Genomic DNA, 24,737 nt, shown 5'->3' with positions numbered 1-24,737 from the left:
TCAAGAACACTTTTTACTTTTTTAAAACCCATCGCTTTTGCTACACTATCTAGTAAAAGCTTTCTTTTCTAAACTCTACTCTTCCTTCTAATCTCACTCACCAGTGTCTAAAACACTACTTTCATAAAAATAACTAATACAGGATGCAAGTGTTAAATTCTTAAATTATTTATTCATGTATAAAATGTATAAATTGGGAGAACCAAGATGGCGGCGTAGGTGGACACACTGCACCTCCCCGCACAACCAGAACTGACGGAGAATCGAACGGAAAGGACGTCTGGCACCAAGGAAATAAAAAAATGAACATTCATCCAGACCAGTAGGAGGGGCAGAGACGGGCACCGGGGTGGAGAGGACTCGCGTGGCTGTGGCGGGACCGAGACTGGCGGAGTGTGGGACAAACGGCGCAGGCAGTCCGAGCACTAGCAGACCCTGCGGCCCCACATTCGTGAGGATAAACCGAGAGGGCCGGACTCAGAGTGGCGGAGAGCGGGGCAGGCAGAGCGGTGGGTAGCACCCCGCGGCCCCACATTCTCGCACAGATAAACCGGACGAACGGCAGGGAGTGAAGCAGACCACGCAACCCAGGGCTCCAGCACAGGGAAGTAAAGCCTCAAACCTCTGTTTGAAAACGCCTGTGGGGGTTGGGGCAGCAGCAGGAGAGACTCCCAGCCTCACAGGAGAGGTCGTTGGAGAGACCCACAGGGGCCTAGAGTGTGCACAGGCCCACCCACTCGGGAACCAGCACCAGAGGGGCCCAGTTTGATTGTGGGTATTGGAGTGAAGGATTGAAAGCCGGAGGAGAGTGAGGCAGGCGCCATTACTCCCTCTCGGCCCCTCCCCCACGTACAGCGTCACAGCGCAGCGACCAGCGTTACCCCGCCCCAGGAACACCTAAGGCTCCGCCCCTTAAAGTAACAGACTTGCCAAGACCAAAAAAAAAAAAAAAAAAAAAAGGCCCAAATGACAGAACACTTCAAAGCTCCAGAAAAAATACAACTAAGCGAGGAAGAGATAGCCAACCTATCGGATGCACAGTTCAAAACACTGGTTATCAAGATGCTCACAGAATTGGTTGAATCTGTTCGAAAAACAGATGAAAAAATGAAGTCTATGCCAAGAGAAACAGAGGAAAATACACAGGGAACCAATAGTGATGCGAAGGAAACTGGGACTCAAATCAACGGTGTGGACCAGAAGGAAGAAAGAAACATCCAACCAGAAAAGAATGAAGAAACAAGAACTCGGAAAAATGAGGAGAGGCTTAGGAACCTCCAGGACATCTTGAAACGTTCCAACATCCGAATTATAGGGGTGCCAGAAGGAGAAGAGGAAGAACAAAAAATTGAAAACTTATTTGAACAAATAATGAAGGAGAACTTCCCCGATCTGGCAAAGGAAATAGACTTCCAGAAAGTCCAGGAAGCTCAGAGAGTCCCAAAGAAGCTGGACCCAGGGAGGAACACACAAAGGCACATCATAATTACATTACCCAAGATTAAACGCAAGGACCTACATCCAAGATTACTGTATCCAGCAAAGCTATCATTTAGAATGGAAAGGCAGATAAAGTGCTTCTCAGATAAGGTCAAGTTAAAGGAGTTCATCATCACCAAGCCCTTACTGTATGAAATGTTAAAGGGAGTTACCTAAGAAAAAGAAGATAAAAAATAGGAACAGTAAAAATGACAGCAAACTCACAGTTATTAACAACCACACCTAAAACAAAAATAAGAGCAAACTGGGCAGACAACTAGAACAGGAACAGAACCATAGAGATGGAGATCACATGGAGGGCTTTCAATAGGGGAGTGGGAGGGGGAGAGGGGGGGAAAGGTACAGAGAATAAGTAGCATAGATGATAGGTGGAAAATAGACAGGGGGAGGGTAAGAATAGTGTAGGAAATGTAGAAGCCAAAGAACTTGTAAGTATGACCCATGGACATAAACTATAGGGAGGGAATGTGGGAGGGAGGGGGTGGGCAGGATGGAGTGGAGTGTGGGGGGGAAATGGGTCAACTGTTATAGCATAATCAATAAATATATATTTTAAAAATGTATAAATTATATAAAATGATAAAAACTGATGGATAATTTTTATAATTTTTTAAACGAGGCAATTGAATAACAAAAGAAAACTGGTACTATCTTGATAAATTGTATAGACTATGAATAACATAATGACAATATCATAACAATTTGTACATGGATAAAATTAAACTTGGCAAACGTAATAAAAAAATAAGTAATTCCAGCCTTTAAAATACAGAGGAAAGCACTATCTGAATATTTTTGGTTAACTCTTCGGATTCAAATTACTTAGTATCTTTGAACTTTAGTTTTCTTTTCTTATGAAGTGATATATAGACAAATCTGAAAATTTCTAGGTTATTTTATGAATTGAAAGATGAACTTTATTCGTACTTAACAAACATAAATTTCAGCCACAAATAGGTCTACCCAGAGAGGCAGAGCTGTTGAGAATGTGGACTTGAAGTTAGATTGGCGATGTTTACAAGCTGAGTGGTCTTGGGCCAGTAATTTAGGGCCTTTAAGCCTGTTCTCTCAGCTGTAAAGTAATAAGGGAGTAATAATATTCACAGTTGTGAAAATTAAATGAGAATGAATATAGAGTGCTTAGCACAATGCAAGGCACATGGTGCTTAATGAATATAAGATAGTATATTCATGATTATCACCTACTTATCTCAGTTTCTGTATCTGTCTCCTTCTCTAGTTAAGAGAAAAAGAAAAATCTTTCTGCCTGTACTATGGGATTTACCACTTCCCTTACACTGTTTCCACATTTCTCTATCCCTTGCCCCTGTTTAAAAAAGAAAATTTATTATTATTTTTAAAAATAAATTTGTTTAAGACTATTAACTTTTTTTCTAAGATTTTATTTATTTATTTTCAGAGAGAGAAGGGAGGAAGAAAGAGAGGGAGAGAAACATCAATCAGTTGCCTCTTGTTCGCCCTCAGATGGGGACCCAGTCTGCAACCCAGGCATGTGCCCTGACAGGGAATCAAACCAGTAACCTTTTGGTTCGCAGGCTGGCACTCAATCCACTGAGCCATGCCAGCCAGGGCTAAAAAAGAAAATTTAAAAGAAAGTGACTATTTGATGTATCAACCACCTTTTAAGAATAACTAAATTAAGCACTGGCTGATGTGGCTCAGTAGGCTGTGTGTTGCCCCACAAAGCAAGAGGTTGCTGGTTTGATTCCTGGTCAGAGCACATGCCTGGGTCATGGACCAGTTGGTCCATGTGTGAGAGGCAACCGATGTTTCACTCATACATTGATGTTTCTCTCCCTCTCTTTCTCCCTCCCTTCCTCTCTCTCTAAATAAAAATACATAAAATCATTAAAAAATAAAAAAATTAAAATAACTAAATTAAATGAATTTTTATTTAAATGTAGCCTTCTGTGAAAAAAAATCCCACTATAATCTTAGTCAAAGAGAAAAGAGAATGGACAAATGTATTTCTTTATCATGGCTTTGGCACAAGAGGTAGAGAAAATAGTGATGACATGCATATAAAGTTGGTATGGAAAAGGGGTGAGAGGGAAGGAGCTATGCACATGTCATTATATAAACCAAAGACCTAGAAGCTAGGTTATCTAGACAAGGGTCAAGGAATTAGTAGTTTATCCTACTTGAGAGCAAGCAGAAAAGTATTGGAGAAGTGGGGTTGGAACTAGATCTTGGATACAGAATTATATACGTATATATAAGAAGCTAATAGTCATGATCATATGGATAGTATAAGAAACAAAACAGAATGCTTTTATGAAAAAGGTAGTTTATTCACAAGTCATTTTTATACTTTCAAATTTCCTGCCTGTATAAAAAGTCATCTCACTATCTAGAACCACAGGAATGGCCCTGACAGCATCTGTTCTCTCACTAGGGCCTCCTCCTGCTGCTTTCAGATCCTACTTTAGTTATGCTGATTAAGAACACAGATCTTCATAGAATAACACACATAATGTATATTTGCCATGATGCTCTGTCAAATTTAATTGCACAAGATTAGGTGGATGTATGTGGAGCAAAGTAACATAAGTGATAGCAGAAACTGGGGATACATGTATTTGCTGCCAATGGACAGATGGTGGATGAATAGTTTAATCAAGGATTCAAGGTGAGTGCTATTAAAACGAATAACCACAGAAACTGGACTTGATTACTTTCCAGTAATGGAGGCAACAGCATAAAGTACTTGTTCAGAGTTTAGGAATAGTAAACCACAAAGCTAGGAATGATAAGAGGACTTTTCACCCTGGCTGGTGTGGCTCAGTGGATTGAGTGTTGGCCTGTGAACAAAAAGGCTGCCGGTTCCATTCCCAGTTAGGGCACATGCCTGGGTTGCAGGCCAGGTCCCCAGTAGGGGGTGCGTGAGAGGGAGGGAAACATCGATGTATGGAGAGGCAACCATACATCGATGTTTCCCTCCCTCTCTTTCTCCTTCCCTTACCCTCTAAAAATAAATAAATAAAATATTTTTTTTTTAAAGAGGACTTTTCAACAATAGGAAGTAAAGTTATCTGTGGTCAGAGTAAATGTACAATCAAAACCATAGGTCATACTGTGTTAGATAGTTGGAAAATGTGAGGTTGATCGGCAGACATTATACAGGGGAGGGGGGAGTCAATTTTATTAACGTATCCACTGTGACTCTTCAATGGCAGAAAGCCTAATAAAAAGTCTACAGGGAAAAAAAGTCTATGGAGATGGAATGGCAAAGTTAATAAATAGAGAACACTCTTTCCACGTGCAAGGTTTAGAAATATCTATACTCTCTAATGCTTTGGTGTATAGAGAGTCACCCAAAAGTCTAACCTAAAAGAGAATTTGTCTTATCTCTATCCAATGTCTAGAGATAGGAGTTAGAACAAAAGTATAGTACTGGAGAATGTTATAACAGACATATATGTCCCCCTTGGTCAAACAAAAATCCATAGCTTATACATCTCTAAAGTTCCAAAAGACTTTAGATGACAGAAGTTTTTACACACAAGTTAGAGTTTAGTAAATTCCTAAGAAAATTGAAACAACCAATAAAAGACGCTAGAAATGACCTTTCCTAAGTAATCCTTTTTGTGCTGCCAACATGGAATTTTTCCTTGTTGGTCTTGGTCCTGAGATGATAATGGCATATGATATGATATGGTACCAGAAAGTAGAAAGATCCTTTCTGCAAATTCTAATAAAAAATAAGCCCCAATAATAAAATAATAAATTTATAGAAATTTATGACTGATTGCCAATTTATTATTATTATAGGTCCCTAGTTACAGATACCATTTGCCTGTAGTAGAAAGAACTCTATCCAGATATTAAATTTTTTTGTTGTTGAAAGTATATCTAAATTCTGTGGGATGAACTGTGTTTATACCACAGGTGTTCCAAAGAGTTCACAGGGACAGAGAGATGGGAAGTGGTCATTAAATATGAACGCATAAAATGGCCCTAAAATCTACGAGTTCTTTAAAAGTGAAATGTTAAAAGGCATTATGACGATCTACTATACTATTAAATGTAGCCTAATCTTATTTGAAAAAGCAGCTTTCTAGTCTTTTTACTTGTACCATTATTAGCTCACAGATTCCCTAGCACTCAAGTTTATAAAGAAATACAAAAACTCTAACAACCCAGGAATTAGTGATAGAGAGTAACAGTTTTAATGCTTAACAGGTTTAACAGAACAAGGGAACGATCCCGCATCCTATTTCCTTATTAAGCAAATAGATACGATTTTGGAGGAATTCCTTCCAAAATTTTATTAAGTATTCCTTCAGAACTTCTAGTTCTACAGCAAGTACCAAAGAAGTGTTGTAAATTCTATTGCAAATCCAGTTAATCAGTCACTGGACCAGTGAGGAGTAAAAGTGTCTCTGACTCTTCTAAGCAATGTACTCACTGGGTATTCAGCCAGAAGTAAAGCAGTGTCTTATTTAAAGATCCTTAGGTTGGAATTATAGTTCAAGGGGAATGAAGGATATAGGATGGAGAGGATTATAATGGAACATAAATAAATAGCCCAAAGCCTCATAAGATCCCTGGAAAACACAAGATTTGCATCGTATTAAAATGTAATTATTTCATCAAATGTAATGCATTGTCCTTGATTAGATCCTGGTTTGAACAAACCAACCATAAATCTACATGGAGAAAAATGAGAACTCTGAATATGGATTGGGTACTAGATAATATTAAAAATGATAGTCAATTTTGTTAGAAGCAACAACAGAACTGTGATTTATTTGAAAGGAAAATATTCTTGTTTAGTTATGCATATTGAAGTATAAACAAAAAGAAAAACAGTATAATATCAAAATTGTTGGGACTTTTGTTCAAGATGGCAGCAAAAGTAAACACGGGCACCTCCTTACACAACTGGATCAAAATCACAACTATAGAAAAATCATCACTCAGAACTGTCAGAAGTCAAGCTGAATGGAAGTCCTATAACTATGGAATTAAAGAAGAAACCACAATAAGACTGGTAGGAGGGGCAGAGAAGCAGAATGGGCTGGCCCCACAACCATGTGTGGCACATAAAAATCGGAAGGTATATCTCAGGAGTGAGGGGTCACAGCCTCATACCAGGCCCCCCAGCCCAGGGTGTCCCAGGAAGATAAGTTTCCCTAACTTCTGTCTGTAAAAACCAGCCAGGATTGAGGCTGTGGAAGACAGAAACTTCTGGAGTCCCAGGCAGTTTCTCTTAAAGGGACCATTCACAGACTTGCTTGGACTCACTCCATCTGAGCTCCAGCACAGAGGCAGCAGACTGAAAGACATCAGAGACATATGAGGAGGAAATGAATTGTCCAGCATCAGGGTGAGAGCTGAGGGGCAGCTTTCTCCAGACAGAAGTGTTGGCAGAGGCTGTTGTTCATTTTCTGAGTCCTCCCTCAGAGAGCCACAGAGCCAACAGCTGGACACTATATCTGAGACTCCATCAACATGGCTCACACTGTTTGTCCAACCCTGGGGGTTCCCTAAGGCCCTATCCCACCCAGCTTTTGCTAGTTTCTTATGTGTTCATTTTCATTTGTTTCCAGGTAGTTTTTGACTTTTTCTTTCATCTCATTGTTAACCCATTTTATTGTTCAATAACATGCTATTTAGTGCAGGTGTTTGAATGTTTTTCAGTTTTTTAATTCTACTTGATTTCTAGTTTCATACCACTGTGGTCAGAGAAGATGCTTGATATGATTTCAATTTTCTTCAATTTGTTAAGACTTATTTTGTGATCTAACATGTGATCTACCTTTGAGAATATTCCATGTGCACTTGAGAAGAATGTATATTCTGCTACTTTGGGATGAAATGTTCTGTAAATATCAATTAAATCCTCCAATACAGTGTATCATTTAAGGTCACTGTTGCATTGTTGATTTCTGTCTAAAAGATCTATCCATTGATGACAGTGAGGTGTTAAAATTCCCTACTATGACTGTATTGCTGTCAATCTCTACCTTCATTCCACCAAGATTTTCCTTACATATTTAGGTGCTTCTATGTTGGGTGCATACATGCTTACAACCATATCCTCTTGTTGGATCAATCCCTTTAGTATTATGTAGTAACCTTCTTTGTCTCTTATTATGGCCTTTACTCTGAAGTCTATTTTGTGAGATATAAGTATTGCTAACCCAGCCTTTTTTTTCATTTCCACTTGCATGGAATATTTCTTTCATTCTTTCACTTTCAGTCTGTGTGTATCTTTTGTTCTGAGGTGGGTCTCTTGTGGATAGCATACACAATGACTGTCCAGAAGGCATCCAGCCATGTAATATGAAAAATAGAGACATTCATTGAAGATACAAGAAACACTGTAAATAGGACAATGATGCCTCAGTCCCCTTCAAAGTAGGCCCCTTGGGACCTCACACAGTTCTCCCAATCTCCATTAGCTGCCCTGTCCCATTTTTCTGAATCTCATCAATAGTCTGAAATCTCTTCCCTTTCAAAGGTGATTTTAGTTTTGGGAAAAGCCAAATGTTGCAGGGTGCAAAAAAACTCTGCAGGAGACATGATGCAAGATTGGTTGCACTGTCGTGATGAAGTTGCCAGTCACCAGTTGCCCATAGCTGCAGCTGTTTTCATTGTATTGCATCTCTCAATCAACAAAGAACATTCAGGTAATACTCCTTATTAATTATTTGGCCTGGAGGGACATACATGTGATGGACAACACCTTCCCAATAAAAAACACAGTTAACATGGTCTTGATCTTGCTGCCACTTTGCCGCATCTTCTTCAGGTGTGGAGAACCAGGTGACTTCCATTGGGACAACAGGGCCTTTGCTTCTGGATCATACTCCAGACCCATGATCCATCTCTGGTTATGACTTTCTTGAGGAAATCTGATTCATTGGTAGCAGTTTGAATCAAGTCATTAGAAACTGCAGCACGATATTCCTTCTCCTCTGGGAGCAGAATAAATTTTGCCACAACACGTTTCATGCCAAGATCCTGCATCAAAATCTCAGACATGGTAGTTTTTAGAATGCCCAGGTCAGCTTCTAGTTCTTACATTGTCAGTCTCTGATCTTTGTGATTGCAGCCCATACAGGTTCAACATTCTCAGGTGTTTTGCTTGTTGCCCCAGATGCTGTCCTAGAGGTCTCTTAAATTTTCCTGTGTCTGCCTTCCAGAACATGGGTCACTTTCAACAGATTCTCAACCATCTTTTAAGCATTTGTGCCACATTTTTATCTGTGCTGCACTTATTACGTCATCCCCCAAAGCCTTCTGAATCATCTGAATAGTTTCTGTGGAGGAATGTTCAAGCTTAATGCAAAATTTGATGCAGATTAATTGCTCTACTTGCTCATTTTTAATGTGACAGCCACACAGTACACATGCTCACTCAATAGCGTCTACCACCCCACTGACTAATATAGTGAAGTAGGTATCATTGGTCACACACAGGCATTCCAGCCCACCTCCCTGGCTGCCAGATTACATGGATGTCATGCAAACCATTATTATATTAACAATGGCTGGCCATTTTCCAGACAGGCCTCCTATATGGGTCATGTTTTCTTATTCATTTGGCTACCCTATGTCTTTTGATTAGAGCATTTAATCCATTTACATTTAAGGTTATTATTGATAGGTACTTATTTATTGTCATTTTATTATATACACTTATGTTCCTCTTTCTATTTCTTCTTAATGCAGGTCCTTTAACATTCTTGCAATACTGGCTTCATGGTAATAAACTCCTCAGGATTTTTTTTGGGGGGAGGATCTAAGAAGCTCTTTATTTTGCCTTCAATTTTACATTCTAAATTATAGCCTTGCTGAATAGGATAGTCTTAGCTTCATGCTTTTCATCACTTTGTATACTTCTTGCCAATCCCTTCTGGCCTGGAGTTTCTGTTGAGAAATCAGCTGACAGCCTATGGGAGCTGCCTTGTGGGTAAGCATCTCCCCCTTGCTGCTTTTAAGTTTCTCTCTTTGTCTTTAACCTTTGGTATTTTAATTATTATGTGTCTTGGTGCAGGCCTCTTTTTGTTCCTCTTGATTGGGACTCTGTGTTTCCTGAACTTGTATGACTTTTTCCTTCATGAGGTTAGGGAACTTTTCAGCCATTATTTCTTCAAACAGGGTCTCTATCCCTTGCTCACTCTCTTCTCCTTCTGGTATCCCTATGATGTGGATGTTGTTACCCTTGATGTTGTCCCAGAGATCCGTTAAATTTTCTCATTTTTAAAACTTCTCTCTCTCCTCTCTCTCTCTCATTTTAAGCCTTATCTGAGGACACGCTCACTGATTTTAGAAAGAACAGAAGAGAGGGAGAGAAAGGGAGAGGAACATTGATGTAGGACAGGAACATTGATTGGTTGCCTTTCGCACACCCCTGACCAGGGACTGAACCTGCAACCCTGGCATGTGCCCTGTCCAGGAATCAAACCCGCAATCTCTCAGTTTACAGGACGATGCTCCAACCAAGACATACCAGCCAGGGGCTCTTTTCTTGTTGGTGCTCTGCTTGGGTGCTTACTGTTATCTTGTCCTCTAAATCATTGATCTGATCCTCTGCTTCAGCTAACCTGCTGTTGATTCCTTCTAGTGTATTCTTCATTTCTGACTGGCTTTTTTTTTTTAAATAAATGATTTCTATGTCCTTTTTAATGCTTACTATCTCTTTAAGTTCTCACTGAGATTATCCATTCTTCCCCTAAGGTCCCTGAGTATCCTCATAACCATTACTTCAAACTTTGCATCTAGTCTCTTGGTTGCTTCCATTTCATGTAATTCTTTTTCTGGGGATTTCTCTCATTCTTTCATTTGGGTCATATTTGTCTCCTCATTTGTCTCTGTATCAGGCAGATCGGCTATAACTCCCAAACTTATTATAGCTTTATGATGAAGGTGTCTCATTGGGCTCAGTGGCATAATATTCCAGCTCCTCTGAGCTCTGTGCTCCAGAAATGTTTCTTGTGGGTTATGTGTACCTTCCTGTTATAGTTGAGTCTTGAATGTTGTTGGTCCTTTTGTGGTTGGAGTTAATCCTTCAGGGTGGCTGACTATAAGGGTAAACCTCAATCACCATGTATGAGACAGTGTGCAGGGGCTGCTCCCTGAGGCAGAGTTTTTTCAGCAGAGTCTGGTGCCTGCCAGAATCCACTTTCCAGTATGCTGCTTGTGTGGCTAGTTGGGTCAAGCTCTAGTGTGTTGAGAAGCCAACCACTGGTTGTATTGGTTCTGGGTCCACTTGGGTGAGGTTCAGGTACACATTCATGTCAGACATTGTATGTACATGGCCTTGGGCTACCTGTCTGGAGCTACCACACTGTTTGTGTCTATGTCTACAGGGCCTGGCTATATATGGGAGGGGCCAGTCTGTGTATAATAGTCAGCTTCCTGCAGCTTAGAGTTGGGAGCAGATGTGTAAAAGAACCAAGACTCCCTAAGGTCTGCCTCCACCTGTCATTCACTACACCTTCCCCTGAGGTTTGGCCTGGAATTCCTCTAGAACTTTCTGAAGAAAGACTGTAGAGTGGACCCAAGCTGGTCAAAACCCACAGGCCTTTCCACAGGTTGTGAGCTTGGTAAGATGGGGCAACTGGAGTCAGGAGGACAGGGTTGGCAGGTCCTCTATTTGAGGGTCATGCAGTCAGGCACTTAGCGAGGGGAAAGTGGCCCCTACTTCAGAGCCAAACCACTCATTCTCTGCCAGAGTCTCCGACTCTAGTTTCCCCAGAAGGGACACCCTGCAGGTTCAGATTGTGTGCTGCCAGCCATCTCCTCTGAAGGAGGAAGTTCAATAGGGCAGAGCCACTAAGCTCAGGACTAATCAAAAGGGTCTCCCATTGGAGGTTGACACCAGCCTAGCCCACAGAAGGGGGCTAAGCAGTTCATCCTGGCCCCAAATAACGGCCTCTGAGGTTCTCAGAATTTGAATATCCCGGATCTTAACTGCTCTTCCTTCCCAGCTGCGGAACTGAGCCCAGGGTATCTGTGGCTTGGCAAGCCTGATCCAAACAGTCTCCCTTTGAGAGTAGTGCTTGCAATCCTGTAGGAGTGGGGGATGGCACTTCTTCCTCATCCTGGGGTAGTGAAGGCTGAGCTTGCAGGGGAGATAGGAGTGGCCTCCCCTACGACATAGCCATATACACCAGCACTCACCTGTCTGGTTCTCAAACAAAAGCTTCCCGGGAGACGTGCTCCAAAAATCCCAGCTCTATATAGCACTCTGGTCCTCTTGTGTGACTGATCTCAGCAGGATGGAGCTGGCCCAGTGATTCAACAGGTGAGGGGCTGGGGTAGCCATCTGTGTGCTCAAGGTATGGAAGACCAGCTCTCTTTTCAAAGCCACACAGTTTAGTCACTGTCTGAGTCCTTACCAAAAGCCTCCCCAGAAGAACGAGGGCCTCAAAAGCCATTGCTGGGTGCAGCCCACAGCCCTCTCTGCAGTACCCAAGTATAGCAGAGTGACACTGCCAGCAGTTGGAAATCAGGCAGTGCACTCCCCAGGCTGGGCTGTAACAATAGGAATGCTTGTTCCTGGAAGGTGGCATCTGAGTTTCCCAGGCAGACTGAATCCCCACTGATGTTCCCTACCAAATACTATGCAGGCTCCTCTTTCCATGTCTGTTGCTCTGGGTTGGGGATCCCTGCGTGGGGTTGAGACCCCACACTCTTGAGGGGAGGGAGTTTTGCAGCCACTGCACCTGGGTGCAGGGTCCAGCCCTTTCCACATCTCCACCTTTCTTACCAGTCTTTATGTAGCTTCTACTGTGAATCCTTGGTTATAACGTTTCAGTTCAGCTATCCTTCATTTGGTTATTCAGGTGTGAATAAATTATAGAGTGATAATGCTCTATAATTTAGCTGTAAATCTGGTTTGGGGTCAAACGCAGATGAGTGTAGCTTCTACCTACTCTGTAGCCATCTTGGAACTGATAATGTATTTTTTAGATTTTCCTTTTATTCTTTTCTTTCTCAGTTTCCTTTCCTAGTTCATCCTCCTCTAGTTGATCCTTAAATACTGGTACTCCTCAAATCTCTGTTGTAGGCCTTCTTTTTTCTTCTCATTCCATATTTTTGTTGTAAATCTTACCCTATCAGTAGATTACTATTTGTACACAAAAATTATTCCTGTCTTGAACCATTTTCCCAATATTTCCACTTGAAGTGATGCCTCAGAAGAAGCTATACTGGTTCCAAGGCTGACTGCATATCTTTCTTATCTTCCAGTGGTATCTGTTTCAATAGAGAGCACCACCATTCAACCAACTTTTCATGCTCAGAACCCAGAAATCATTCTTTCTTATTTTTTACATCCTAATTACCAAAACTGGTTGGTTATATATCCTAAATGTCTATGGAATCTGTCTACTCTGCATTTCTTTACCATCATAGTCCAAGTCACTATAACCTCTCACTTGGCCTCCTGCTATAGTCTCCTAACTAAATCCCCATTCACTCTTGCCTCAAAGTCCAAAACACCTTAATGTTGTACAAGGGGCAAGAAGACACACACCACTAGTGATACACTGTTTAATTATAGAATAGGTTTACTGAGAAAAACTTACTGAATTGGCCAAAAAGTCCATATGGTTTTTCCTGTAAAATAAAAGACATATTTTTCATTTTCACCAATAACTTCACTGACTTAGATATTTTTAGTATGTTGGGTATCTCCCATGTGGTAGAACATTGATTGTTCTCAATGTCTTGGTTTGATTGCTATCAAGTTCAACTGGTCTACAAGACCATGGAATATCGTCCAGCAAAAAATCTCGAGGACAAAACTCTGCAAAACACTTTTGACATGTTTGATCAATCACAGCACATTCTCCAAACACTGCAAAAATCTTTCTTTGCATTTCAGTTGTGTTTTTACCTTTCTTGAAATAAGAAAGCATCATATGCCAAAATGTTGCATATTTTATTCCATCTTCAATATTAAAATGGCTCTACAAAAATTCACCAATTTTTGATGTTTTTTAAAAAATGCACGCTGATATGACAGCTGTCACAATACAATTTACCAAAATTGTTTCGAATGAAGTTAAAGACAACAAAGCACTACTAGAGCCATCTTGTGGAAAAAAACAAATGAACTTTTTGGCCAACCCAAAAGAAGCAAAGAGAAAGAGCAGAATGCACACATTCTCAGAGCTACCATTATGTCACAGAAAGGCACAGTTAGGCCAGAAACAGAGATATGATATAAAGTGCTCCTGAAGGGGCACCCCCTCCCCAACTACACAGAAACACTGGGAAATCTGCTGCCTAGTAAAGGATTCCTGGTCAGGGAAATGGCCTTGATAGAAAAGAGAACATGTAGAGCTCAGTTTTGGAAGGTGGTATAACAATCACCAATGGCCCCCAGAGACCTTGTTTTCCCATTGAACTATCTGTTCCTCCTCCAAAAGAGAAAACAAAAGGAACCATTAGGCCATCAAGAAACCAAGGCTTATTTCTTCTTAACTCAAGATCAGGTATCTGCCTATCTTTTCTGGTCTTATTTCATGCTTCTTACTTTCTGTGCTTCAGCCACACAGGTTTTCTTTCAATTCCTTAAGGAGTTAAGTTCTTTCCCTCCTCAGGGCCTCTGGACACATGTTGCTTAATTATTTTTATTTACTTCATTTATTTTGCTAACTAATTAAACTCCTACAAGGTTCTTTTTCAGGTCTCATTTTAATTTTTTTTAGTTGAAACTAGCCTCTTTTATTAAAAGTTATCAAATCCAAACTATGGCTGAGATGAGAAAAGCATAGCTAAACTCTCCATGACAGAACATCAATAAAAACAAAGGACACATGGACAAAACCAAAGGGAGGTAGTAGGATCAAGGGTGGGAAGTGGGGATGGCTGCGGTGGGAGGAGTTGTGGGGGAAAATGGAGACAACTGTATTTGAACAAGGATTTAAAAAAATACATAAATACATAAAATCTTAAAAAAGAAACAAAAGTTCAGGCCTCAGTTTAAATGTTACTTCTCAAAGAAGTCTTTCCTGTCATCCTCAACCAGGTTATAAGTCCTAGTAAAAGCACTCAGCACATTGTTATGTACCCTTTCCAGAGTATATCTCAATAGAAATAATAAGTATTTGTGCAATTATTTAACATCTGTCCCTTGCCAAAGGAGGAGGTCCTTAAATGGCAGCAACCATAGCTGTCTTGGTTGGGCTGCAGTCCTAGTAATTAGCGAAGCGTCCACACATAATCATGCTCAATAGTTATTTGTTAAATGAATGAAGTGTAAACCTGAAGAGATCAGGTAAAGCAAGATGACAGCAGTATTTACTAAGTAGTAGCAATTCTAATTCTGATGGTTTTTGGCCTTAGATTTTCAAGGAGTATGGATGACTCTGGGCCCACACCTAGCACACGTCTAGCTCAAATGTGGGAGCCATGTAAACGAACATTTTCTATAACTAATACAGGGGTAAGAGAGTTCTTTAGAATATTCTTATGTGAGTAAACAAATCGTTATTTTACACTACTTTGTGCAATCTATTGATTACAATGTTGAAAGAAATATGAAGATCTGATTCCTAAGTTCAATAAGCATATTTTCACTTAGAAAAATAAGACATATTTACAAAGAAAACTGGTAACTAGGAACTCATCAATGAGGGCAAAGTAAGGATGTATGACCCACAATAGCTAGAGAAGGATGGATAGAAGAATGATCCCCAACCTTACCTTATCCTTCCTTCACATTAAAACCACCTGGGAGCATTTAAAAAAATACTGATGCTCAGGTTCTACCTCCAGGGATGCTGATTTTAGTTGGTAATGGACTCTGTGCATTGGTGTTTTTTTTTTAATCCTCAGCCGAGGACACTATTTCATTGCTTTTAGAGAGAGAGGAAAGGAGAGAGAGACATCGATGTGAGAGAGAAACATCAACTGGTTGTCTCCTGTATGCACCTGGATAGAGGATCGTACACACCTGGACCGGGGATTTAACCCACAACCCATGAGTGCCCTAACCAGGAATCAAACCTGCACCCCTTTGGTTATAGGATGTCACTCCTACCAACTGAGCCGCACTGGCCAGGGCTGTGCATTGGTATTTTTTTAAAAGCTCCCCAGGTAGTTCTAGCATGCAATCTGGATTGAGAACCACTGGTGTAAAAAGAAAAGTAGTAACTACTGAAGAGTTGGTATTCAAAATGCTTCTTAAAAGGTGAAATTTGGATAGGCAAGAAGGAGTGGGATCTTTTAACATAGGGATTAAGGAGTAATAAATGGCAGTAAGTTGCAGAAATGTAAAAGCATAAAGTGTGTATGGGGATAGAGGATTATTAATGAGTAGACAGGCCATTATGCCTGAAGTGGTGTTGGCAGAGGGGGACAATAGAAAATACTTTGCATTGTTATCCTGTAGGCACTGAACTAGTACCTCTAGGTGCTGCTGACATTTTTTGCATCTTATTGGCATGATCAGAGCAGTATTCTACCACAGAAGTCTAGGTATAAATTGATAAACTCCTGAATTATGTGGTAACTATAAAAATGAAAGGGATGGATAAAGAGATAACAAAACAGATGAATCCAGTAAGATTTTTTGGCAGAGCTATAAATGGCATGATAAGACTTTAAAGTGACACTGATACCCCTAATAATAGCAAACACTATCATAAAAACATAACTTGATTCTTTCTTCTAAACTCCTTTAGCACTCAAATATAAACATCTATCATTAGCAGTCACCCTAGTTCTCTCTCTAGGGTTTATCTTTTTTTTTTCTTAAAAAAGGGAATAAATATGTTTTAATACATTTTAGTGTGTGTGTATAAGAAAAATGGAATTGAAATTTAAATTAAAAAAAAAAGACAAAACTTGAAGTAACACTTAAATGGCTAATCCATTTCATCCTAAAGAAGTATTTAAAAATTACCTTAAAAATGAATAAAAATAAAAATTACTTTCATAATTTGATGGTTAAGGAATATTATGCTATTTTGTTCTATTTTGAAGCAGATCATAAGACATCTCTAAATCAAGTTCCTTTAACTTCAAATAACAATGAAATAGCTATTTCTATATCATACCTTGTGTTTGGTCATGGTGCTAAAATGATTATTCCGAAAGAACACACAAAGTTCTCCTTCCTGAACCGTTGAAGTTAATTCACATAATCCATGGTATGTCAGTTGAGTGGCTGTGTTATTTAGAAACTGCTCAGCTACAAAGCCTATGGAACCAATGCATAATATTAGATGGAAGAATAATTTTAAAATTGAAAAAGTTTTTCTATTTATATTGTGTTTCAAGTATGAAAAAAGGTCAGTCAGAACAAGACTTCTCTCCTACTATAACATTATGGACCCAAATTGGAGATCCTACTGTTTTATTTTGGATAATGTGTCTACAGACATTCCCATCCTAAAGAAACAGTTGTGAAATTCTTTTTATCAGTTAATGTGCTTACATATACTTTACCTACTTTCAAAAAGGATTTCAGGCAGCTTGCAACAAAACATATAGACACAATAAAATTAAAACCCGCTAAAACAAATAAGGCAAGAGTTAGCAATTTAAAAATGTGTAGGAGTGAGAGATGTATGTCAACAGCTACTTCCCCAATATGGGTGCTTAGAAATTAAAAGTGGTCTTAACAAATTAAGTTGCTTAAGATTTTAACAAAGGTCCCAAATAATTCTCAATTCACAAACTGCTCAACTCTTCTTGCCTTAAAACTAGAAATAGGTGTAAAATTGAAAACAGTGGATAACTGATGCCATTTTATCCTAATCTCCTCCAAGATATACCCCTATATATTAGGGGGGACCCCCCAAAATGGAAGTATCTTTTGGAGGGTGGGCCCCTTGTAGTACAGGCTTCCCACACCAGGAGAGTCTTCTAGGAACCCATCTGTATCAGTGTAACAGCTGATGTTGTTGTGAGAGGCTGCAACTGGCTTCAGTGATTTTGTTTTGAAGACTCTTTCAACACATTGGCCCATTTCACGATGGGTGATTTACAAGCATACCTGTCTACACCGTGCTGAGTGTTCATCAGTTTTTGACCAAAACAGCATGACCCTGTGTCACACCCTCCCTATTCACCTGATCTTGTCCTGAATGATTTTTTTGTTTCCCCAGATGAAAAAAGTCCTCAATGGGAAATGTTTTGCCAATGTAGAAGAAGTAAAACAAAAAACAACGGTAGCAAAAACATGGCATCAAAATCAAGATCAAAACTGTTTTGAGCAGTGAAAAAATATCTCGATAGGTGTATTGTGTCAAATGGAGAGTCCTTTGAAGATGACTGAAGTTTTTTTTTCTTTCAATTTTTCAATTATTTTATTGTTGTTCAATTACAGTTGTCTGCATTTTCTTCCCACTGCTCTGCCCCACCCCAGACAAACCCACCTCCCTCCCTGTGACTGAAGTTTTAACATGTAAGAATACACAATTTTTTATAAATAAATTCTGGGGTTTTTGCAGAGGTCCCACCTCATGTATGTACATATGTATATTTTATATATATATAGTTCAGAAATAGAAATGATCTACTTTGTTTTCAAAATGAAATATAAAGAAGATTTTGGAGTTTAATTTAAAAGATACATGACTAGTTGATTATTGTTATTGGCCAAGTTTGCCTACTAGCTAAAATTTATTTATAACTTGAAAACTAATACTTGCTGTGCTTTCAGGATCGTTCCTGCATATGTGCAAAGTTGAGAAGAAACTGAGTCACCAAACATGGCCATTACCTACTGAGGTCAAAAAATGCAACACTCTGCCTTGTTTCAGCTCTCATACTATAACAAATACCTTGTCCACAGTTGATTGAGTGCTACATTCTTCCCATTTTGGTGGTTTTTGGGGGGCGATATTTACAGTGTAAAATGGCCCCCAAGCATAATACTCGAGTGCTTGCTAGTGTTCCTAAGTGGATAAAGGCTGTGATGTGACTATGGAGAAAATTCGTATTTTCCAGCTTTGTTCAGGCAAGTTATAGTGCTGTTGGCCACGAGTTTAATGTCACTGAATCAACAATATATATTAAATAAGATGCCTCTGAACAGAAACACACATAAAACAAGGTCATATATTTATCAGTTGATGAAAATTTGTGACTAGAGGCTCATAGGGAACCTAATCTTGTGTTTCTCATAAGAGCACTGGTTAAATTATTCACTAATTAATTCAGTTTTCATAGCAACTTATAGAACAGCAATGTTCAACTGGTATGCTGCAAGAATTTTTAAAACATACAAATATATGACTACTTAGGGGCACTGACTTCTTTTTCCTTAAATGGTCTAATAAAAAATGACAATACAACAATGGCCATCTGATGTTAATGAATCAAACTTATACCTATTTTTTCAGGTCTGATTAGCAAAAAAATTTTTTTTGATGTGCCGTGGAATTTCAGTAATTAGTTTTTGTGTGCTGTGAAATGAAAAAGGCTGAAAATCACTGTTATAGAACAAAACTACCGGGAGTGAGAATCGACTTTATAAATATTTTAAAAGCCTGTATTTCTCTCTTCCCATCATTTTCTTTCTCCTTTTGTTTCCTTCCTTTAATAAAGAAGAGAAGTCTCAGAAATAGTAGGGGGAAAAGAGTGCTCTAAAAACCTTTGTAAGTGAGCAGAGAGGTGCAAATATAGGCAGTAAAGTTGAACCTGTGTTCGGAAACTGACCCCTCAACAAGAAACTGAACCCAAACTTGGTAGGGCCAGAGGCAGCTGGAGAGCATAGGTATTCCACTCACTCTCCACCCCTCACCTTTAGTGTCAAGCCACACCACTTCAAGCTACAAAGTGGTCGTAAAAAGTTATCAGTATATCACACTATTACAAAAAATTGATTAAGGTAGGAGGGGAAGTGCAAAACATCATACAGAAGGCCACAGCAAAAGGGAATTTATAGCCATTTGCAACTTCTGGGGTTTACAAATTTAGAAACAGTCACCCCCCTCAATTACTATTATTACTTTGCTAAACACTAAGTTATTGAGTAGAATATGTGGGTTATATACTGAAGCACTTACTATTATACAGCATTTTAGAAGTATGTACAAAGCCTGTGCTGAGAAGCACCACTGCTGTGTTACTAAACACTTCCTTCACAAAGATATTTCTAAATGCTCCTCCAACACCTCACTCACACAATGTCCTCTTTACAAATCCTTTCTAGAAAACACAAATATTTGCTCTGGCTGAGCAGCTCAATTGGTGAGCAGTGTCCCAATATACTGAAGTGGCAGGTTTGGTTCCTGGTTAGGGCAAACACAAGAAGCAACCAATGAATGGATAAATAAGTGTAACAACAAATCAATATTTCTCTTTCTCCAAGACTAATAGAAAAAAGAAGAAAAAACTTTATTTTTTAAAAAAGAAGACACAAAAAAATTCAATGGAGATAGAACTCAACATATGTTTCACTTTCATGTGTATGAAATTCAAAAATTCAGCATTAGAAAGGGCTTTCTCAGCTTCTTTCTGTATAACAGGACAGAGGCTCAGAGAGAATAAGTGATTTTCTGAAGGACAAAACTACTTGTGGAAAAATAGAGACTAGAGCCCAGGAGAATTATTGGTATTGTTAAAAAAATTAGCTTCTTCTTACAAATGCAAACTGAATTGTATTTCCTACCCAACAATAAAGCACAGTAATTTAGACCTATAGAGAACAATGTTTCCTAATTCTTTTACCAACTCTTAAACAGTGACACTACTGTGATTTTACTGGAATAGTCAAAAGCCTAATCTAGTTTCAACTTTTCATAACTAATTAAACAAATTTTGGTAAACAATTCTAAGTGTTACATAGCGGTTTATTTATCTGCATTGCTTCAAATGACAGTTTATTTGTAATGTTTAGATTGAATTTCAATTTTATTGCTATAGATAGTATTATTAATGATACTAAAGTAAGGTGAAAATTATTATAGTGGTAACAATAACATAATATTACTGAAAATAAATTTAAATTAAAAGTTATTTTCCTGACATCAGTGTGTTTGAAAATATCTCCTGGTTTCAGAAATTCAATACTAACTTAGTTTATCAAATTATTTTCCTTTATTAATGAAGAGTTATTAGAGAAGAAGAAAGTTCTAACTGCCAGGTGTGAAGTTAAAATGAGGAGCACTAAAATTAGGCAAAAAGGAACAAAAAGAGGTAATGAGATAAAAAGAGGCCCTGGCTAGTGTGGCTCAGTGTATTGAGTGCCAGCCTGCGAATTAAAGGGTCACTGGTTCAATTCCCAGTCAGGGCACATGCCTGGATTGTGAGCCAGTTGGGAGTGCACGAGAAGCAACCACACAATGATGTTTCTCTCCCTTCCACTCTCTCCAAAAATAAATTAAAAAATCTTAATAAAAAGGATAAATAGAAATTCAGATTATTTAAAATGTTGGCTAGTGGCCCAGGCTGAGACTCCTGTTCAAATTTAAACTCAATCAAAATTTAACTCTGTCACTGTGATAGCTTTAAACAAATGATGTGATTCTTTTTTTAGATTCATCTACTGTCAGATTTCAAAAATCAACCACAGTGTATTAATGTTCTTCTTCAAGAGGATGGGACAAAAAGAAATCTCTTTTAGTATGAAAATATAGGGGCTTATATGATTTGATTCCAGGGAAGCAGTAGGGAGCCCAGAACTTCACATTGTGCTAGAAAATAAGGAAACACTCAAGAAATGATGAAAACATGTCAAAAGAAAATTGAATCCAGCTTGAGACCATCCCATTGGCCCTATTTGGGATAATTCTAAGCATTGAAAATAATAATGATAATAACGAGTCTATAATATGCTGAATAAGATACTATTCGTGAGCCTGCATTGATAAAGAAAACATTTTTAAATATTTTATTTATTTACTTTTAGACAGAAGGGAAGGGAGGGAGAAAGAGAGGGAGAGAAACATCAATGGGTGGTTGTCTCTCATGTGCCCCCTACTGGGGACCTGGCCTGCAACCCAGGCACGTGCCCTGACTGGGAACTGAACTGGTAACCCTTGTGTTAGCAGGCCAGCACTCAATCCACCGAGCCACACCAGCCAGAGCTGATAAAGAAATTTTTTAATGGGGGAAGGAAGAGAAGAGAAACTACTTTCATACAATGCCAATTAATAAATGTAAAAGGAACAACAGAAATACTATAACCACCATATTAATAATTGATTTAGCAAGAATCAAGAAATGCCAACTGTAGTGGGTGAAAGATTATTAGGAAACAGGGTATTCACACAGTTTCAAAGCATTAACATCAGAGATTACTTATTAATTACAAGGGCAAAGGGCATTACAACAAAAAATCTGGCAGATACCACCTTAATCATTGTGGACATCACCAATAATGAATTGATGACACCATGTGCCACTGGATTTGATGAACTGGGGAAGATACAATGTCACCTATGTAGTATTTCCAAAATATAATAACCTAAATCTACTAAGAAAACAATCACATGAATCTAAATTGAGGACTATTGTACAAAACAAGTGGCCTGGACTATTAAGAAAAGTTAACGTCACAAAAGAACAAACAGAAAAACAGAAAGAAAAAGGGTTAGGGATCTGTTTTAGATTTTAAGAGACTACATTGATAGGACAATTAGATGATCCTTGATTGAAGCCCGCATTGAAACATTTAAAACCTGTAAGGGGTATTATTGGGACAATTGGGGAATTTTGAATATGAACAGTACACTAGAGTATTATATCAATGATAAATTTCCTGAGATAATTTTAAAGTGATTATATAGGAGAATTCTTTGTTCTTAGGAGACAAATGTTGAAGCATTAATGGTTAAAGTGCTATGATATTTGCCACTAATTCTCACATGATTTAGGAAAATACGTGTGTGAGAATACAGAAAGAAAGCAAAAATTCAGTAAGTTAATAATTGCTGAATTTAGGTAAAGCATGTACATGCACACACAGACATATTTTCATTGTGCTATTCCAATGTTTTCATTGAGATTTTTCAAAATAAAGAAAATCAATATTATGTAATCAAAATTATATGAATTCAAACTATAATCTTCAGTATGTATAGCACACAATAAAGGCTCATAAATATTTGAATTAATGAATATTTTGGAATTATTTCTTTAAATATATATGTATATGTATGTATATGTGTGTGTGTGTGTGTGTGTGTATATATATATATATATATATTTAACCTGTAAACAATTGTTAAAGAAGAAATTATTCCTGAGAGAGCATGTGGAATTAAATGACCAACTCTCGTGGAGTCTGGCAGCTTGTACTGTGCTATTTTTGTTCTTGTTGTTTTTTGCTGCCTTGCCACAACCCACCATTATAACTAGATTCAAAAAAGTATGAATACCCAGATGAGTTAGCAAATAATACATACTCTGTCCATGTTAGAGTTTTGTGCTTTTACTTTAAAGTATTGCCATCTGAAAGTTGAAAGTATATTTTATTCTATTTTACTGTCAGCTAAATAACATTTATTTATCAGAAAGAATAAGGAAAGTATTTCTAGTATTCTGCACCTTATGAAGATGAAATATTTGTATTTAAAAAATTAGTTACCATCTAAGACCAAAGCTTAATACAGAAGGATTAGAAATAACTACCTTTTGGATATTTTATTGATTCACAACAAAAGTTACAGTTGTAGGACAAACAGAAAAGAAAGCAGACGACTTCAGTTGAACACTATACCCAAGAAAATATGATGAGGGAAATTATAAAGGGAAGCTAGTTGCTACACTGTAAGTAAAAATGTCCATTGTGGCCTCTTTCTTCCTATGAATTCTTAATGCCTTATACAAGTAACCATTGGGGTTAAATAATTATTTCAAACACGACACACTTGTAGTTTCTGATAAACAAAAACTAGTTTAGTGTTTTAATTGTAGTGAATTCTCTATATAATTATTCCTTGATCTGGAAATCTTATATGCAGAATTTCATCATTATAAAATGTATATATATCAAGAAATTAATCAATTCTGGAATATATTACCCCCAAATCCTATACCACTAAAAAAGATAATCCCTTCCTTGCTTTTACCAAGATGTTCTTCTCAAGTTATAAATACTACATAAATTAGCTACTATTTTTCATTATCCTGGGGAGTCAATGTCAGAGAAATAATAATAATAACAACAACAATAATAATAGTTGTAGCATCAGGTTGAGAAAAGGAGAAGCAAAAAAGGGACTGGGGTTTGTTATTGTTGTTGTTGTGCATTTGTTAATTAGTGTATTACCTAAGTCTTCCCTTGTTACGTTACAGGTAGACTTGGGAAAAATGCTGTTAAACTGTTTCCTATAGCTTCTTACCCTATAAATATATTCATCCAAATATCACTTCTTGATTATCATTCCATTAATACACTTTTTGAATCCTGTTGTTCCCTCCATTACTACTGAATAGCACATTGGAAATTACTGTAAAATTAGGAATCTGTAGATGGAAATTTTCTATATAGCCTGCTTTTTAGTAATATATTTATAGTAATAAAAGACTGAATAAGTTCTAGTGAGTGAAATTTTGTTAACTGAGAGAAAATACTTTTAACAGCTTTTGTTGCTCTTTCTCCCTGTAAAATTTAAACTTTGCTGCCTTCAGTTGTAGTGAAAGTGCTGCCATGCAAATCAATGACCAATATCCCTATATATTTATTTATGTGTTTATTGAAAGTAGAAGACTAGGATAGACCTCAACTAAAATACAGTGTATTTTCTTGCTTCTTGCCTCTTGCATAAACATGCTAAACTTACAGATAATGGAATAATATAATTAATTGGGTTCTGATTAATCAATATTGTATGGGATTCATGCACATGTCTTCTTTTATATGCTTTCATATACTCTTGTAGTCTCTTAAAGATTTGAACTTTTAAAAAACGTAGCACTGGCTGGTGTGGCTCAGTGGATTGAGCGCGGGCCTGTGAACCAAAGGGTCGCTGGCTGGATTCCCAGTCAGGACACATGCCTGGGTTACAGGCCAGGTCCTCAGTAGGGGGCGCACAACAGGCAACCACACACTGATGTTTCTCTCCCTCTCTTTCTCCCCTTCCCCCCTCTCTACAAATAAATAAATAAAACCTTTTAAAAAATGTAGTAATTGTAATACATACATAATAATATACCATATTTAAAAGAATCATGTGTCTAAAAATAATAAAGCTCACTCCCTGCTTTCCATGATTTCTCTTTTGTGTTTACCCTTCAAACAGAGGAGAATAGCAGCCCCAGTATTTGAGCATATTTATAAAAAAGTGTAGTGGGTG

At 38.1% G+C, this 24,737-nt stretch overlaps 1 protein-coding gene across 1 annotated transcript in view; it reads right to left on the bottom strand.

The window, feature by feature from the left end:
• The window catches only part of MINDY2 (MINDY lysine 48 deubiquitinase 2), an 81,188-nt gene that overhangs the window by 8,908 nt on the left and 47,543 nt on the right, over positions 1–24,737 (bottom strand). The window contains exon 6 of the mRNA XM_024567461.3: positions 16,545–16,687. Within this exon, the coding sequence (XP_024423229.2) occupies positions 16,545–16,687 (143 nt within the window). The remainder of the gene's footprint in view (positions 1–16,544; positions 16,688–24,737) is intronic.

This window comes from Desmodus rotundus, chromosome 7 (assembly GCF_022682495.2).
Source record: "Desmodus rotundus isolate HL8 chromosome 7, HLdesRot8A.1, whole genome shotgun sequence".
NCBI classification, from domain to species: Eukaryota; Metazoa; Chordata; class Mammalia; order Chiroptera; family Phyllostomidae; genus Desmodus; species Desmodus rotundus.
The sequence above is the reverse complement of the archived record's forward strand: the minus strand, read 5'-3'. Positions and strand labels throughout refer to the sequence as shown.